Source organism: Glossina fuscipes, unplaced genomic scaffold, assembly GCF_014805625.2.
Source record: "Glossina fuscipes isolate IAEA_lab_2018 unplaced genomic scaffold, Yale_Gfus_2 221, whole genome shotgun sequence".
Lineage (NCBI taxonomy): Eukaryota > Metazoa > Arthropoda > Insecta > Diptera > Glossinidae > Glossina > Glossina fuscipes.
The window spans coordinates 1,279,980-1,300,206 of record NW_023998564.1 but is presented as its reverse complement, the minus strand read 5'-3'; the positions used below and the strand labels follow the sequence as shown (position 1 = coordinate 1,300,206).

Sequence of the window (20,227 nt, the reverse complement as noted above, 5' to 3'; positions counted from 1 at the left end):
GGTGCTTGCGTCGATCTAGAACTATGCATTTCAAGAAAGAAGAACATGCTTGTCTTGCGACAGATGATGGGGGCCTATTGTCTTAAATCAGTATATATTAAAAAACTGAAAATTATGCAATGGGACAACTATAGTTATAGTTAGACTTTTAGATAACTATGGAGAATACAGAAATTTCCAAAACGCATATGCTGTGTTACTAGTTTTTACAATAATACGAGGATATTTATGAGACAATTTTGGTCATTAACTTTAATCCGATCTTTAACTTTCATCTGAAACTGTAACAACAAAAAACTTCTCTATATCATGTTTTGCGACCTCAACGAACAGTTTTAAACACATTTATTACTCTGACCAACTATGAAATGTTGTCATCCTTATTCTCGAACGTTTCGGACAGAATGGCGAGTATATTATTTCTTCCGCCTTTGAAGGTGAAAGCATATTACATACACGCATCAAAAGTGCTTAACGAACAAAAAGGTAGACGGACGAACGCACCTGTTATCCATTTGTTTTTGTGATGATGCATCAAAAACTGTAAATAATTTTTTTATAAAGGCATGGCAGATCTCTCAGAAAGACCTGCTCAAACCGGCAACTGACGTGGTCAAAAGTAGACATATTCATTGTACTTGTTAAAGGCAGTATTGTTTTTCACCTGTTCTCTCTAAACAAAATACAATTTAGATTTTCTTCCACACGAAAACCCATTTTTGTTCGGTATAAATAACGGGGTCTAGAAGCACACATTTTCTAGTCATGTAGCAAATTGGTACTATGAACCAAATTTCATCATAAAATATTGATAATTAAACGTTTTTGCGAAAAGGCCTTCTATTCATGAGAGTCCTTATATCGATCGACGTCCATTGCTCCATATAACTTTTGTGCCAAATTAGTATCAATATTATATTTCGCCATAAAATATTAAAAATTACACCTCATTGCCATGTAAGGGCTTATTTTCGATGAGAATCGTTTATGGCCTGAGATCCAAAAAGTAGGCATGGTCGAAATTAAACCCTTTTTCCCATATGAAGATTTAGTTTTAATAGGAGGTATTATAGGAGGGGGAGCTCGAAAAATTATCCCATCCGAACCAAATTAATCATATCAATTTAGAATGTTGAAACGCCATTACTCCGCAATTTTTTCATATAATAACTTTCCATAAAAAGGCGTTGTATGGGGAGCGGTCGAAAAAGTGGCTTGATCCATGCCATTGCCAATAGGGCGGTTCCTTGTGCTGACAACATTTCGGTCTGACAAAAAAATTTGCAACCTGCACGTTGAACCCAAAAATATATTGACAGATATCAGATCAAATCCTTTCAGAAAATGACTCTGAATCGATTGGTATAGCAGAAGATGGATCGATCTCAAATCCTACGCGACAGGTCGTCTAGACTATAATAATTTACAAAATCTTTAATGGATTGTACTTCTTTGCGCTGCTTAGTGGTGTGCATAAAAGACGAAAAACTGATCCCATTGTCTACTAGCTAAACAGTCCCAATGCGATAATTATGAGAATTGAATTTTGGCAGACTACAGTAGTGCCCTACATTACAAAATCATATTTTGAGTGAGCCACTAAAACTGCCAAAAATCTTAACATCAAGGCTTACACTTTTATTACAAAATTCCTTAAATCTTGTTAATACATCCAATTCTTTTTTACACGTTAAGTGCGTTGCTTAGAAAATCGTGCAATAAAAAAATGTTAAAAAATACATGCTGCATTTGGAAAATGGGGGATATTTTTCAACACCTTAAAAGTTCACGTAAGGTGAAAAACTCTAAAAACCTTGCAAAAAAAGTGATGATGAAATTCGCATTACCTATTTATAAAACAAAAACAATTCATTTTTATTACAAAAAAAAAACAAATTTAATTTGCAGAATTTGTGTAGAAAAGTGTGTTGATTCTTAATGGTGAAACGTGTTATTTCAAAATCGAGTAGTGAAAGACGACGTAAAAGAAGACTTGGTTGCATGTTTTACATGGCAGCGCACCTAAAAAGCACTTTCTTGCTATAATCGAATTGGCTTGAAAATCGTAAATGCGTGCTAAAAAAATTCAGCAGATGCAAAGTTCTTCCGCGATACATCGGAATGAACGATGACTCTGTTTACAAGCAAATTACTTTCAAACATTTTTGTTAACATCGTTAATTATATTATAGTCTAGAAGCTATGTTAGAAAGTCATGGCACAGCTTGTACGTACAACATAATCTTCCTGTCATGAGATTACGAAAATTATACATCTCTGCAGGATGTTAGGATAATTGACTTGTATTCGGTATTTAATATTTATTACTGTTATTAACAAACAAAATGAAATCTTAGGAGATTTTTAAAAATTCTTTATAGAAAGTAGGCAAAAACATATATTGCATGAGTTCGTCTATCGTGATATCGTCAAAAAAAAAATAAATAAATAAATAAAATAAAAAATTTCTACTAATACCTTTTCGTAATTTTCCTTTAATTTTAATAGTATATAAACGCATGTCTAAATGGGTTTTTAAAATGTTTGCATTTTCAATTTAATTTTTTCATAAAAGGAAATTTTTAAAATTTTTTTCAATTTCAATGTAATCGCTGTTGTTGCTCTTTTATTTTTTAATGCAATTAGGTGGCACTCCTCTGATACCATGCAGTACAGCTCAAGGTACAACTACTTTGAGACGTAATGGTAACAGCGTGATCGCATCGAATACGCCACCCCCGCTGTATTCACCCACCCCAAGTGGTTTACTAGTACCCGCGAGTTCAGTTAATGGCAGTACGGTAGCGTCTGCAAGTACGACGGCTGCTAATAGTGCTCAAGAGTTCAGCTATAAAGCAAAACAGGAGGTTGATGTTATGCGTCGTATCATGGAACTGCAGAGGGAGGGACTGTGGACGGAAAAACGTTTACCTAAACAATTGGAACCGGCCCGACCAAAAGCCCATTGGGATTATCTTCTCGAGGAAATGGTTTGGTTGGCAGCTGATTTTGCTCAGGAACGTAAATGGAAAAAGGCAGCTGCAAAAAAATGTGCAAAAATGGTTCAAAAATACTTTCAAGATAAGGCGAATGCCGCTCAAAAGGCGGAAAAGGCTCAGGAGGCACATCTGAAACGTGTGGCCGCTTTTATAGCTAAAGAAGTGAAAATGTTTTGGTCTAATGTTGAAAAATTAGTAGAGTATAAGCATCATACCAAGCTTGAGGAGAAACGCAAAAAAGCTTTAGATCAACATCTATCGTTTATCGTGGATCAAACGGAAAAGTTTTCTCAACAATTAGCCGAGGGAATGAATAAGTCTTTAGTGGACGCCAGCGCAAATCCCAGCATAAATTCTAGCAGAATATCTTCGCCGAAAAGAGATAATACGGACGGTAAGTGCAACAGCAATTTTTTTATGTTCGCTTGTTTCATTTCCTAATGATGTTAAAACTTCACTGATTCCATATGCTCTTTACACTCTATTTTTGAGTTGAGTTAGCTGGAAAGCAAAATAGGATGTCGCATTAAGCGAGGCATTTGTCTGATGAAGAGGATTAACAAATGACAATAATACTTAGTTTTGAAAGATGTTCAACGGTTTTTTTTGTTCTTATGTTTTGCAGAGGAATTTCGTCCAGAATCTACTTCTGACGACGACGAAGAAACAATAGCGAAAGCTGAGGAAGAAGAAGCAATGGATGTTGATGCTGAGATTGCCGCTTTAGAAAAGGAATCTCAGATGGAATTGAATGATGTTATTAAGGATTTGCCCAAAGGCTACTTGGAGAATCGTGACAAAATTTTACTTGAAGAGCAGAAACAAAATCATTTGAAAGAGAATGATGAAGGATCCACTGATAGCGATGATGGTGAATTTATTGTTAACGAAACTAGTGAAGATGATGAGAACACTATTAGTAAACAAGAGGCTGAAGAAATGGATATAGATCATCAAAAGGAAATTGATGAACTTGAAGCCGATAACGATTTGACAGTAGTCGAGCTCTTGGCAAGATACACATCGACTAACTTAGATAATACGGATGTAGAAGAGAAACCAAAAAAAAGTGAAGATAGTAAAAAAATGGAAATAGACGACGGGAGTAACGGTGATGATGAGAATGAAGAAACTATTGTGAAGCCAAGTAGAGATTCCGACGATGAGTCCACTGCTGATGAAGAAAGTGACGACCAAGATTCCGAAGATGAAGGCGACGATCTTGAGGAAGAAGGCGATGAAGAAAATACACCCGAAGAAGAGGAAGCGGATGGTCTTAAAAGCTTGTTCGAAGATGCGAATGTTAATAGCAAAGATGATATGATTAAAGATGCTGCTGCTTTAGCTGAAAGTTTGCAACCTAAAGGCAATACATTGTCGTCTACGAATGTAGTAACACCGGTACCGTTCCTTTTAAAACATACATTACGTGAATACCAGCATATAGGTCTCGATTGGTTAGTGACTATGAATGAGCGCAAACTCAATGGTATTTTAGCCGATGAAATGGGTTTGGGTAAAACTATACAGACGATAGCTTTGCTGGCACATTTAGCTTGCGTGAAAGGTAACTGGGGTCCACATTTGATTGTTGTGCCGTCGTCTGTGATGCTGAATTGGGAAATGGAGTTCAAAAAATGGTGTCCTGGCTTTAAAATTCTTACATATTATGGCGTACAAAAAGAGCGAAAAATGAAACGCGTTGGTTGGACAAAACCGAACGCCTTTCATGTGTGCATAACATCTTATAAGCTGGTTGTACAAGATCAGCAAAGCTTTCGACGTAAGAAATGGAAATATCTGATACTGGATGAAGCTCAAAATATAAAAAATTTTAAATCACAACGCTGGCAATTGCTATTGAATTTTTCTACTGAAAGGTAAGATTTCTTCAACTTAGTTTCATATCGCACCTTAAAAAAGCGCACTCTTGTTCTTAAAAAGAACATCTTAATAAAAAAATCGTAAGTGTGTGCAAAAGGAATCCAAACAACGGGTAGCGTAGCGGTGATGTTTTAAAATGCATCAGAAATGTTAAACCGCTAACAAAAAGAGTAAACCATTAAATCTTAATTAATCCCTTCAGTCGCATATATTATCAGCGATCTATTAATTGTATTCAACAAACAACTTCGCTTAATAAGCCGCTATTTGTATATTTACAAAATCTGCACGTTGGTAATCCGAAGTTGTCAACGGTACTGGTGTTCTTATAATGTTTTCCACAAAAATTCTTAAGACTTTTAGCACTAAACTTAACACTATAACAAGTAAGAACATTATAGTCGAGCAACGTCGACGATTACATATCCTGCACCGCTTCGCTTAGTACAGTTATTTTCTAGTTTTGATAATAATATACCAAAATGTGCATGCAAAAAGTACCCATTATTATAGGTCCGACTTTCTCTCCATATAAGAGTGCGTTTCGCGATCGCGCCTACATATGTTAGGATCCAAAAAACAAACCTGTGTGATCCAAATTCACTATCCTTAATTTTTGTTGCTCAAACGCTAATGTGAATTAATTTTCATCATAAAATATTAAAAATTAAACCTTTTTGCGAAAAGGCCTTACTTATGAGGTATCTTATATGGGGTGTGGCTAAAAGATATGCGGTTTAAATTAAGTCCACATAATTTTTTTATTCAATTACTCTCATCAACAAATTTTCATCATAAAACAATTAAGAATTAGGCTCTTTTGCCATATAAGGCTTTAGGTTTCATGAAAATCCTCATACGCGGAGGTATCCAAAAAATGGACCTACGTGGTCCAAATTTGGTAAGGTTGATATCTTTGTCAGTTTATTTTCAATATTTAAAATAATATGTTTTGGCTATATAAAAACCGGTCCAAGGTTTTTTTTAAGTTTTTACGCCTATTTAAAATGCCGAATAACTATAACTTTGCCACTTTTATGTACCGATCAATAGCGTTCGTTCTTGAGTGAAACCATGTACAAAATTTCAGCAAAATATCTCAAAAATTGCGACCTGTAGCTTGAACATAAATTTACATGAACCGACATTGGACTGTCTGGTCCAATGTCGGTTCATTGACGAACAGATAGTCTTAGATCGATTCAGAAAATGATTCTCAATCGATCGGATTAATAAAAGGTGGGTCCATCTCGAATTCGTTTGAGGGTTGTACACATCTTCGCAAATCTAGTATACCCTGTACCGAAATTCGTCTTCGATTTAAAAGCAGGAAGAGTTTTCGATTCTTTTGAGTTTTTTTCAATTTCTTATCAATTTCGGTCGTGTGTATGGGCAGAAACTAGTTCTATATCAATTAATGAACATTTCTGCCAAATTTCAGCTTCCAATCTTTATTTTATGGCTGCAGAATTGTATAAGGTATAAGTATGTATATGTGGTTGGTGTTGAACTAGGTAGAGAAAATGGAGGTATTTTTTTATAAATAAAAATCAACAAAAAATTTTCGGAAGTTGGCACATGCCTGATAATCATTTTCCTGGACCTATAAAGTTGGAAAAGGCGTACTGATTCCACCGAGCGCTTCTAGTGTTAACCTAAGAGAAGTAAAACCTAAAATCCAAAAATTAAGTCGTAATCTTTTTGGGGCAAGCTTTTAAGTAATAATAATTTCAGCAGATAGATAGTACATAGTCGACGAATATGAATATATAAACGTTGAAATTTTATAGAAAGTGCACACAATAGGATCGCGAGACGACCACAAAGCTATCATGACAGATAGAGATAGATACGGCTAATCTAAGTATATTTCCAATACTATTATAGCGGTAAGCATTTCTGTGTAGGCATTCTTGTCTTCTTTAAATTCTCTGATGCCTTTTCTTAGAGAGTAATACAAGAATGCTAAAGAAAATGAAAAGTTTGCAAGGTGATGACATCTTTTTACTAGAATCATCACTTAGTAGAGCTTTCGACAATAATTGAAAAGTGCAAGTGCTGTTTGCGCACTTAAATTGTGCCAATGTTAAATATATTCTCCGCAGTTTTTTTTTTATTCGTATAACCTTAAACTATTACCATGTATGTAAATATGAAACCGGAATTTTTTATGTGGATAATATATGTTTATTGTTTGAAATTGATAAAAAAAATATTTTATTCGAGATATATCCCATTTTTACCTATAAATTTTTTTTACCTGCCTGGTGAAGAGCAAACTAGTCAATTCATTTTCTTGCGTTTTTGCAAAAAGTGAAGCGTTGTTCAGTAAGTACGGGTCATGTCGGTGCAAATAACTAGTAAGCGGATGAAGCCAAGGCTGATGAATAAGTAGCAAGTGCATTACGTATCCCAGTTGAGTGCATCCAACATGTCATAAATCTTTTTCGCCATATAGATGGACAGACGGACGTACGGATGTCATGTAAAAAATGACTTTCTGCTACTTCTCTTGATATTTTGCTCGTTTTTTTTTTCCAACAGCCAACTTTTGGAAACTACTCACTGTTGCTAACTGTTGGTATTAACCATTTTAATGGACTGTGGAAACTAATAACAGACAGCACGCTTTTGGTACCATCAAACATAGAGTATGTTGACATATTGATTCAATCCTGCGATAGATGCCGATGGTATGCTTGAATCTAGGTCCCCTTTTCATACCCAGTTAGAGTGACGAAGAAAACCAAAATAGTCTTTATTTGGAAGAAAATTCGACATATTCGTTTTTATAAACAATGGTTTTGCCTTGCGATATGTCTTGACATTACAACTGCTTATTGTTCAAGCTGTAAAACTTCAGACATGTATGTCGTCCTAAGAAATGCTAGCTGATAAGTCCAAGTTCGGACATGAACGACGACTTTAGACATGTCAGCCAGTGCCATCTATGGCCAAATTCCATTTTCATCTATACATATCAATTGTTATAGCGGCAAAAACTGTGACGTTTATCTTGAAGGCTTTATTTAAAACTAAAATTTAAAACTTAAATTTCTATAGATAGCAAATTTGAAAGCACTACAATCCGTGCTTATATTTTTTAAACGAATGATATAAGCACTACGCTTGAGTGCTAAGAAAAAGATTCTCTAATGAGATTTAACTAAGCTCTTAAGGATCTCTTTAATTCATCATTTATTTAGAGTTCCCTTAAAGTAAAAGCTTAAGTACAGTTTATTATACTTTTTAAAACTATTATATTTGAATTTCATTTTCAAATAAATACCGCTTTGTACGGTAGCCACGGGGTCTAATATCACATATAATTCAATGCATTTATTTCTAGGCGATTATTATTGACGGGTACACCATTGCAAAATGATTTAATGGAATTATGGTCTTTGATGCATTTTCTAATGCCTTACGTATTTTCGTCACATCGTGAATTCAAAGAATGGTTTTCAAATCCTATGACTGGTATGATTGAAGGCAATCTTGAGTATAACGATCAACTTATACAACGTTTGCATAAAGTAATTCGACCATTCCTACTGCGGCGTCTTAAGAAAGAAGTGGAAAAACAAATGCCGAAGAAATACGAGCACGTAATTATGTGTCGTTTATCTAATCGTCAACGTTACTTATACGACGATTTTATGAGTCGAGCAAAGTGAGTTTGTTTGTGTAAAGAGCGGCATTTTTTTTTTCTCATCCAACACAGTGAATTAATTTCACACTTGTTTCCTTTCTTTTATATTTTCGCTAGGACGAAGGAAACACTCCAAACAGGCAATTTGTTGAGTGTGATAAATGTGTTAATGCAATTGCGTAAGGTTTGCAATCATCCGAATATGTTCGAAGTAAGACCTACAATGTCACCGTTTCAAATGGAGGGCATTACATATGAAACATCGCGTTTGGTCTGTGATTTGTTAGACTACGATCCGTTTATGGTGAATACATATTTTGATAAAAAATCATTATAATATGCCAAACTATTCTTTTAAAATATTCGCAGCAAATCAATTTACATACTCTTAACTTGCTCTTGATCGAATTAGAATTGACACTTACCGCCTATGTGTCGCATAAATCACGTTTGTTGGCTGCCCCGCGTAAACTAATCGAAGAAATTGATACTGCGCCGCAACTGCCACCTCGTTGTCCAACTGGAAAATATAGATTTCATGTACGTGTAAGGGATCCAAAAGTTCAACAAAATCTTCGTACACACAGTAGCCAAGCGGTACGTGTTGGCGCAAGCCCGACCATGAAAACTGAAGGCAATAAACTTGTGCCGGTGTGCGGGCCGGCATCAGTGGATTCGTCACAGAGTCGTATAAATAAACGTATAAATCACGTAATTAATCCATTGGGTCAACCAAAATTTGGTGTGATAATACCTAATTTAACTACGACTACGGTAACCAGATCTCAAGTATCCAATAGTAACAACAGCAGTACTAACACTGATGATATGGGCCCTACCCCGGCTAAGATACAAAAAATAGGAGAAACTGCAAAATCTTCAACAGTCAATAATAGTAGTGGTGATGCGAAGTTGTATATCAAGGCAGCAAAATCAATAAAAGACGAAACGGCTTTAGTTTCAGCTTTAGTTCGACAGGTGAAATCCAATACAAGCACCCGCCTTTCAATATATAATAATGCAGAATTTAAGACTGAACCATCTGAGATAGATGACAATTGCTCAGAACTTGATTCGGTCTATAAAATGACTGAAATATTTCAACAGCGTAAAGAGAAACGTTTCGCCCGTCTGAAATTAATGGCTACGGTAAATAAACGTAGAACAGAGGCCACGCCTATTTATGGTGCCGACTGTCGTGAATCGCTTGAGCAATGCCTGAATGCCAATCATAAGGTGAGATACTCGACTTGGCATACGAGAAGTTATAGCAATTGTTGTACGGCTATGGCTCGTTTCTCCGATAATTGGACACTTAATAGAATAATTAAATCATATGAAAAACGTTGTGAAAATTTAAAACAAATATTTAATAATTTTGTTATTTATGTACCGTCCGTTTGTGCGCCGCGTTTACGCTTCTACGTACGCAATTTGACGTCGACTAACCGACTACAGCAATTAGAAACCGAGAACACAATCCAACGGGAAATGTCAACGAAATTATCTATCTTACATCCAATTATATCGGCTATGACAACACAATTTCCCGATCCTCGTCTAATACAATACGATTGTGGTAAATTGCAAACATTAGATCGTTTGCTAAAACAACTTAAAGGCGATCATCATCGTATCCTGATTTTTACACAAATGACTAAAATGTTGGACGTATTAGAAGCATTTCTCAACTATCACGGTCACATATATTTACGTTTGGATGGTGCTACCAAAGTGGAGCAACGACAAATTCTTATGGAGCGATTCAATAGCGACAAGCGGATATTCTGTTTTATACTCTCTACACGTTCCGGTGGTGTAGGAATTAATTTAACCGGAGCTGATACTGTGATATTTTATGATTCAGATTGGAATCCTACCATGGATGCTCAGGCGCAGGATCGCTGTCATCGTATAGGTCAGACACGGGACGTGCATATTTATCGGTTGGTCTCTGAGAAAACTATTGAGGTGAATATACTCAAAAAGGCCAATCAAAAACGCATGCTCAGCGATATGGCCATTGAAGGTGGAAATTTTACAACGTCATACTTCAAGAGTTCTACGATAAAGGATTTATTCAATATAGATTCACAACAACAAGCTGTAGATTCAACAACAATAGCAATGGCAACGAATGCTTCTTCCTGTACGCAATATCAGCACGAAGTGTCGAATTCGGAAATGATGGTTGGTGGAGCAATGGAAATCGACTTGGAAAAGCAATCATTGAAAGCTTTCGAGAATGCTTTAGCAGCTGCAGAAGACGAGCAAGATGTTCAAGCGGCGAAAACTGCAAAGGCAGAAGCAGCTGCTGATCTGGCAGAATTCGATGAAAATATACCGTTGGATGAAACTATGGCCACTGAAGGCGCTTGCAACGTCGAACTAAGTAAAGCCGATTTGGAAATGCAAAACTTAGTTAAACAGGTAAGTGTAAGAATGCTTGAATTACGAGCAGTACTATGTTGCTCTGTTGGTTGACCGGGATGTTTTTGTCTGTATCTAAATCGTTAAATGAATATAATTGAAAGCATTGGAAATTTAACGTTTAGATTAATCTCTATTGATTCTTCATAAGAACTTCTAATGCTAAAATTAATAATGTTGGACGTTCAGACATAGTTAATACGATTTCACTCGTTTAATTATATCACTAAACGTCGTACAAAATAAAAAAAAAAAATACTAAGAAAATTAATGCAACTTTGAAATAACCTTTTATTCAAAATAATAACAATTTTTACTGTTCCTGTAGCTATCGCCCATCGAACGTTATGCCATGCGCTTTGTAGAGGAAACAGGAGCTGCATGGACAGCCGAACAGTTAAGAGCGGCCGAAGAGGAAATTGAAGCACAAAAACGTGAATGGGAGGCAAATCGTCTGGCTGCTCTGCAAAAAGAAGAAGAAATGCTTAAGCAGGAAGCGGAAACAGCAGAAGAATTGTTGACATACAGTCGCAAGGATGCCACGAATCAGGTTAATAAATCATCCAATTATAAAACAAATAATAGGCAGAGAGCTAAATTAGATCGTAAGTCGAGTAAGAGGACTGGTGGTCGAATAAGAAATCGGGGCACGCAAAATCAAAAATTGTTAACAAAACGTAGGGGCCGTCAGCCCGCATGTAGGTTAAGCACACGCCAACAAACACAAAAGCAAAAACAAACAATTGGTAGCAGTAGAAGAAGGGCGGGTCGAAAGAGTAAAAATAGTCGACAGGTTAGAAATACGAATGAAAACGAAGAGGAGGAAGAGGAAGAGGAGGACGCTAAGGATGAGGATGAGGATGTGGATGAGGATGAAGATGAAGGCAAGGAAGAGAGTGAGGAACAGGTTACTGCAAATGAGGAAGAAAGCAGTACAAGTATAAGTGAAGAAGGCAGTGGAGAAGAAGACGAAAAGAGAGCGGAGAAACGGGTAGGTTTAGTAGATAGCAATGAAGAAGTAAATGACGAAAGCGAGGCAAATGAATCTGCTTCTGATCAAGAGTTCGATAATAATACTTCTACTTCGAGGGGCGGTAATAGAAGGCTTAAAAGAAGAACTATTGATAGCGGCAGTCTTAATAGAAGAAGAACAATTGCTGCGAAGAATAGTAGGCGTGCAATTGATGAAGAATCCAAAAATACTAAATCTTCCACAAAAACTATTAGAAAGACTACACGCACATCGATGGCAGCAGCAGCAATAGCAACTATGCCTGCAGAAATTGACGTAAAGCAAAATGCGAAGAAAAATGTCTCAAGTAAACGCAAACTGGTTCCTAATGCCTTAGAAAAAGCCGAGAATATTGTAAATAAATCAAACAAAAGTTCGACAGGTGTTAAAAATCAAAAGCTTTTAAGTTTTGCAACTAAACGTTTAGAGCAGAAGCGAAAAGAGAAACAAAAACTTTACCAAAAAGAAACGGTTAGTGAAACAAGAATGACCTTAAAACGCAAGGCCAATGTAACACAAATAGGTCGCAAAGCGAAACGAAGAGCTGTAGGCATAAGAAAGAGCCCGAGAAAATTGAAACAACCCGAAATAGAAATTGAAAGCGAAGACGATAGCAAAGACAACAGTGACGAAGGGAGACGAAATGTGGTAGAAGATAGCAGAAGCGTAGACTGCAATAGTGATATGCTTAGCCAGCAAGTCGATGAAGAAAACAAAATTAGAAGCGAAGAAGACGTTAATACTAATAGCACCGACGAAGAGGATGAGCGGCAAAAGCTGGTAAGAACAAAAACGCATGTAAAGGCTAAAATGCCATCTGTTAGAGGGCGAGGTGGTGGTGGTAAGACAATACAGAATAGCATAAGCAGAATAGATTCAACCGCGGAATGTTCAGACGATAACGGTGGAGGAGCAAGCGCTCAGTTATCGGACGATGAAAATGATAAATCCAGCTGTTTAAACCTTATTGACCAGGAAACTGGTAATTCAAGTAGCATGGATATATGGAATGCGCATACACAAATGCTCGACACCACCACTAATTCCACATATTATAATGTCTCGGAAGAATCGGAAAGCGATGAAAATCAAACTCTTGTCAACATGAATTCTGCATCAAGAAGAACACCCGCTCCAAATGGCAAAACAAATTCTACCAATACACGATCCAATCTTCAGAGTACTGATGGTGGTGATATAGATAATCATACACCTCGTACAAGATCACGAGGTTCAGTGAAAATTAATCTTTGGACTTTAGATGAAAGCCCAATATTGGCCTCTTTGCGTTCGGGCACAGCAAAACAAGCTCGCAAAGAGAGTACTGGTAGCAATTATGTGGAAGAAAATAGCGACAATGCGAATAAAGATCCATTGACTTGCATCTCAACCCCGCTTAGAAGTAGCTCGGTAAAAAGGACTGCCAAAAATGATAACACAATTGCGGGCACACAGAGTTTGCAACGTTGGTTAATAAGGACACCGCGTTCCGATGCGGGAGTTATCGGAGAATATAATGACATTAGCACTACAAATGGTCCCAAAAACAATTCATGATAAATACGAAGTTAAGTCGATGAGAGAATTTTCCGATTGAGTTTACATCGTTATTATTCTTGATCAAAATTTTGCAACAGTATTGACGTTATTTTAATAAGTTATTGTTGTTGTTGCATTATGAATTTTCTAATCTCCCGTGCCACATATTTGAAGTGTTTGTCGGTTACTTTTTAATAGTTTTTTTCCTAAGTTGGTTAGTGATTTATTTTATCTCGTAAAAGTTTTAAACTGCCGCTATTAATAAGAGCTTAAGGGGTATATATGTGAAAAACAACAAAGAGATTTTACTTGGACTATAGTTTATGGGAGACGGTTAATTTCGCCTTTGTTCTTATATTTTCATCGATTTTCCAGACAAATAGACAAAAAACTTAATTTTGTGTCAACTTCATTTAATATTTAATTTCTGACATTTCTCAAGTTTTCTTTGAATGTAACTTTTCGCTAGTTCCGTTGGTTCATCTTCCTCTTGTATGCAAGCAATTGCTAGCGGTAGTACAAAGTATCAGAGTATTGTGCATATCTTCTACTTTGATATGATTTGAAGTGTTTTTAAGTTCGAATAATAGTTCAATTCTGTTTAGCAACCTCCTGGGGGATAATTTAGGACGATTTTTTTTTTCTTTTACTTTTATTCAAAAATGAAAATCAAGAAGAGAATTTCAAAGCCGCGAACTTAAACAGATATAAGAAAGCGCAGACAAAACTGCGACATAATTTTTAATACTCAACTGTTTGGAATATTTAAGGTTAACGTTACCAAAACTTAACCTTTTCTTTTTGTTGTTATTGTGGTTCGGACGAAAACACGTGCTCTCGGTTGACATTTCTTGTAAAAAAAATTGGCAAGTAATGGCAATTTTCATAGAAAAGCCAGAATAAGGTTTTACTGATTTGTTAATTTATCTGCGACGGACGGGAATCTTGCGAATAATAGCATAACAATCGCAACAATATAGCGTACGAGATGTATATGTTAATAGTGTTTAAAAAAGAAAGAAAGAAATTAAAAAAAATATAAAATGAATTCTAAGGAAGAATTCAAAACAATATGTATATACAGTAAAAGTTCTTTATTCGCGCTTCCTTTATTGAGAATGTAAACAAACAGAATGAAAGGAACCTTATTACTCAATGAATAAAGTATTGTTGCGAATATCCCAAAATTAGGTCATTTCAGATAAGTAATTTCCTCAAATAACAAATTGCCTAAAGAGGGACAAACTAAATGCACATTCACATTCACATTCAATTAAATTGATTTTTTTTTATTTTGTCATCTAGGAACGTATCCCCTATAATCCCATATAAATTACAATTCCGTATCCACTGTTTTTTTTTTTTCCCTAGGAACGTATACCCTATAATCCCATATAAATTACCATTCCGTATTCACGGTTTCTGTATTCGCGGCATTTTTATGGAACGTATCCCCCGCGAATAAGGAACTTTTACTGTATATCACTCAGACAATTCATCCTTACCTCATGCAAAAAATTCCTTTATATTCACTTCTCGAGCAATCCTAGATTTATAGCGTTTTTGATGATTTTATGAATTTTCGGAATCAAAATGTCCGATATTTTTTTGACGAAAGGCAAATAAAAAGTCTGATTAAGCCAGTGCTTACAAACAGCCATTAAATCTTTACAAGACTTTTGTTAAAACCTGATTGAAAATTTTTTGATTGACAGAAATAGAATCAATCTTTATTGTGGTCTCATAAGATCACTTAATCGACCATTCAAGATGACTGCATCCTCTTTATAAAAACTATTTTAGCATTTTGTATTACATCAGAAAAAGCAATATGTTCGCCTTTTGTATTTTGAAGTTAATTGTAATTAATTTTGATTCTGACTGTCGCTCTAGGGAGACTACTGTGTTCTTTTGACGGAACGAAAAATTTGCTTAAAGAAAAAATGCATGTTAGCCTTTTCGATACCAACCGTAGGTGACGTAGCGATTTCTTACCACAGCCCGATGTCACCTATATGTAGGTAAACAGTTCTTTACCAAAGGCCCACGTCACATATATGTGACAAAGCAGTTTCTCATAGTAGCTCGATGTCACATATATGTGGCAAAATGGTTTTCTACCCAACTCCGAGGTCACACATATGTGACAAAGTGTTTTCTTACCCCACAGCCCGACGTCACATGTCTATGACATTTTTTTATCGGCTTCAAAAATATTGGCATCTGGTGGACGTTCTTTCCAGGAAACTTTGGTAGCGAATGGGTTACTTGATGCGTCTAACTAATAAGGCAACAACTTGAAATTACATTTGGAAGAAATAAAATTTTTGTGAACTAAGAAATGATGCTTTGGTACAGTTTAAAATTTTGACATTGAATTTGAGTCAATCAGTTAGGCATAAGGGGAGAGTCTATTTCATATTGCCTACATTAACCAAATCATTGGGAATATAATTTGAATATCTACTACAAAAAAAAAATATTTAAGACCTCTTTTATATATATATATATATATATATATATATACATATAACCATTTATATAACTAGAAGAAAGAATTACGAGAGATATTGTAAGCCGTGATTAGATTTAGGATCCGCAAGTAAACAAATTCCCGCTTTCTCATTTTTTCCAGCAAACTTTTTTTTGTGTTGTCTTGTTTTGCGGTGAAATGTAAGATATTATTGTGAGAAGTTTTTTTTTTTTATGAAATATAAATATAATGTAGAGGTTATCAAGAAATTTTTTATACATAAGGTATCTGTTAATAGTGAACTATATTAGTATCTATTTAAAAATCATTTCAGCCCAATTACTACTGCTACCACTATTATTATTATGATTATTATTATTATTATTACTATTACATTTATGACTATTATTACTATAAATAATAAATTATAAACTTTATAACTTATGTGTATGTGTAGCTATATAGAATGTAAAAGTAGGGGAGCTGAAAAAAAGAACCTATAATTATAGGAAATAAATTAAAATATTAAATTAAAGCTTTTAAGAAAAGAAGAAAAAAACAATAAGAATAACGATGATCCCTTAGAAGTTTTGAGTTGTGTTTTATTTGAAAAAATTTTATTTATATATAAATGAATTTTTCTCCATCTTTCTTGTCTTTGCCTATGTGCGTTGTAATTGTGCGTATGCCTGTTGCCCGTTGAAAAATAACTTTTAAAAAAAAGTGAAGACAATTTCAATAATCTTTGGCCCTTTAAATAATTTTGAACGTATTATTACAGAAAAGAAAGAAAAATTTTATATGTTTAGAATGAAATATTATTTTCTCTCTAATTAACTTTTTTTTTTTTAAACAAATTTTTGCAATCTGTTTTGGTGTCATTTTTGTTTTAAATTTTTTTTCTTTGTTTAAGTTAATAACATTAAAAGAAAAAATTTCAAAAAGTAAAAGAAGAAAGTTAGTATATAATTAAATCTAAAGTTTGGTAATGGCAATTAGTTCTCTATCTCGCTTTTTCTTACTAAATGTATTCACTGCTCGTCTCTGCCTATTTAATTGTTTTTTTTTTTTTTTGTGTAGTTAAAATATAAAAATATTACAATATTAAATATTGAAGATTTGTTATCATCTCTGTTATAAAAATGGGCACCAAAACAGTTTAAAGCCTTTATATACATTCATTTTTCTCAGTTAATTAATTTTTCTTTACTTATTTACATTTTTTTATTCCCTTATTTCTGCTTTATTTTTTGTTTTTAAACAAGATACCAAATGCACATTTTTTTCATTTCCCAATTATGGAATTTTTTTTTATTCCAAAATCGATTCTTGGTAAGAAAAAATTGCCATTCCAAACGGCCTTAGATTTGTTTTAATTGTTTTTACTTTTAAGCAGTTTAAATGAAAGAAAGAAAAATCCAAAGAAATATAAATGAAATGTTTTCTCCTTTTTTTTTCTATACATTTAAATAAAACGCTTTATTCATTGCGTTGTTTAAAAAAAAAAAGAAGGTACACCAAAAAAATTCAAAAAAATTTGTTTAGAAAATAATATCTAAAACATATATTATTTTTCTTTTCTTTTCATTTCTATCTGCGCGCCTCCCTTTTACCTCGTTTAAAAAAAAATTGAATTAAAAAAAAACTGTCTTCACTACTGGGTCTTGGTCTTTGCCGGGTGTTGAATATGAATAAAATAAAAAATCAATATCGCTGTACGTGTACGCATGCATGTGCACTTGGTATGCAGATCTGGATATCCTCGAATACTATGGAAGAAATGCCGGTAAGTGCTTTTTATTTTCAAAAACTACCAAAGAAGCAACAAGTCAAAAAGGCTTATTTTTATTGCGGAAAGTAAGTTCGATTCTTATGATTTTACTCTTGCTTCTACAATGCTAACTTAGCAACTTATGGCCTTCTTTTTCTCAAAACTAAACTTTTAGAAGATTCTGCTTTTAGGAGACTGCAGAGATCTTATAAAGTATGTATATATTTTTTGATCAGCATTAAGGTCTGAAGCGATTTAAGTATGTCCCTTTGACTGTCTGTTTGTCTGTCAGTGTAATGTCTATGTTAAACGCTCCCCTCGTCCCAAAAACGAAGCTTCCGGCTTGAAGATTGGCAGAAATATTGGAAGTTCTCGCATGTAAGTATTGGAAATGGCCAACATGGTGGAAGGACACACCTATAATGCCACGTTAATAGAGAACATTCTGCTTTTAGAAGGGAAGAAATTATTTTTTTTTTTGTTAGCACAAGCAACAAAACTATAAACATTTGAGTATAGCTTCTATTGGTGACCCTACAGGAAAATGAAAAAGACCATTCAATATTGCACTTTTTTAAAAACTTATTTTTTGTCGAAATACGTATAACGACCAGAAGTGAGTTTCAATAATGTCATAACGTGTATACATTCTTGATCAAATTGTCAACTTCGGAATGCACGTAAGCATATCCACCTTGAGGGATATGCCTACAGTAAAACATAAACCAAGAACATCTCTGCTTTTTGTGACTTTTGCTAATAAATTGTCCAATCAGCCTCGCGCATCCGGTATAGTGGAGCATGAAAGTTTTTTCTGTCCTTTCTTTCAATCTTTCTTTAAGGTAAAGTTTGGCGCGCATAAAAAAGTTTCGGCAAAGTCGAGTATTGGTTTTTGTTTGTCTTCGATTTAAATGATTGAGATGCTTACAATAATAATAGCGCATATATGAGGCTCACGGAATGTTAAAGAATGATTAAGTCCAAAGCTTACCTTTTCTTTTAAAGCCCAATATCCAAAAATTTTAAACTTTCAGAAACTCTTCTAAACTTGTTGAGTGTTCTTTGTGAACTTAAAAGTGAACATCAAAGAAAACTTATATGTAAGCGAAGCTTTCATACATCCGCCGCTTTATCCTGAAAAAGGTTAGAAAAAAACGAGAAAACTAACTTTTCATAATCTGCAATAATGACTGGGCCGCAATCAACTAGTTCTAGTCGATCTAGGCGTACACATTGTGGGTTATGAGCAAAGGACTCGGAAAGCAGAAGTGTTCTCAATTTATTTTTGCCTGCAACCATGAGCTTCGATCGATTAGGATCATTTTCAGCACCAATCTGCGTGCGAAAAGGGCCAATCTTTTTGTGAAATTTGAAGGCAATTTCTTCACTTTTGCGCACGGGAGCATGTTTATCACACAAAAATGCAGAAACAGACTCAAGCTGAAGTCGGATTTGGAATTTGAAGCCGAAGACGAATGTATATTTTATGGAGTGAAATTTCGTTCCATGTGTTGCAAATATTTTGACAAAATGGCTGAATAAACGAATGAGTGTCATATGTTGAGGATTTCAGTTCAGTTTATTCGGTTTTTCTGCAAAGGTTTTCCTGGTTGGAACTATTCGTCCACTTTATTATGCTAGATTGAACCAACCGAACTAAACGGTAAAGGAACCCACTTGAAGATATGTTCCTAAGCATAGGTTGATCAGGAGTAAATTATTAAAGTAATTTAAACCTGTTCGGGAGTAAGGTTTCACTGATGAGAATATTACCGAACTAGTTTTACTGAGCTAAAATTAGAGATCCCTTCAGTCATTCTTTTCTATTTATAATGCGCGCAGTTGTAGTTACTTGTGCATATAACATAGCAAAGGCGTCTGGTGCACGGATTTATTTCAAACTAATGAATTTAGCGAGCTTTCCTCCGATTAGTTATTAAAACTCTCCTATCATTCTGAATTTTCCAATTAATATTCTACTTCTGTTTAATATAAATATAATGACTTTTCAAAATAAAGCCTTTATGGAATGTGGTCGAAAAAGTGGTCCTATCCGAACTATTTTCAATAGAGTTCTTCCTTGGGCCAAACCACACTTTTTTTCCAATATACTACAAAGAATTATTACAGACGTCACATGCTTCTACAAGCACACGTAATGGGCATCTACAGACGTCGTTACGTCAAATTGTTAAACACAAAAAGTCAGACCGACAGACAATCAGACAAGCTTACATCGGTATAAAATAAAAGGCGGATATACTTCAAGTCCCTCTGGGTGTTGCATACATCCTCACAAACTTAATTTATCGTTGTACTACGAGTGATGAGGGTATAATAATATCTAGATTCTCATCTAACGATGCACCAAAAATCTTTTGCAAGAAAAACAGTATACTCAAAATTATCAATATCTTTAAAAAGCACCTAAAAGTGCTATAGACTTATATATATATATATATATATA

The 20,227-nt window shown here is 34.7% G+C and overlaps 1 protein-coding gene and 1 non-coding gene across 3 annotated transcripts in view; both read left to right on the top strand.

Annotated features, from left to right (window-relative positions):
* Positions 1-20,227, top strand: part of LOC119642262 (helicase domino) — a 36,375-nt gene that overhangs the window by 9,960 nt on the left and 6,188 nt on the right. For both annotated transcript variants that reach the window (XM_038041348.1, XM_038041349.1), the window contains exons 5-11: positions 2,647-3,393; positions 3,625-4,879; positions 8,233-8,556; positions 8,653-8,839; positions 8,905-10,965; positions 11,294-11,515; positions 17,740-17,775. In XM_038041348.1, coding sequence (XP_037897276.1) covers positions 2,647-3,393; positions 3,625-4,879; positions 8,233-8,556; positions 8,653-8,839; positions 8,905-10,965; positions 11,294-11,515; positions 17,740-17,775 — 4,832 coding nt within the window. The remainder of the gene's footprint in view (positions 1-2,646; positions 3,394-3,624; positions 4,880-8,232; positions 8,557-8,652; positions 8,840-8,904; positions 10,966-11,293; positions 11,516-17,739; positions 17,776-20,227) is intronic.
* On the top strand, positions 3,434-3,553 carry LOC119642311. Its single transcript, XR_005247999.1, has one exon. It is a non-coding gene; the product is annotated as a small nucleolar RNA Me28S-Am2589 (small nucleolar RNA).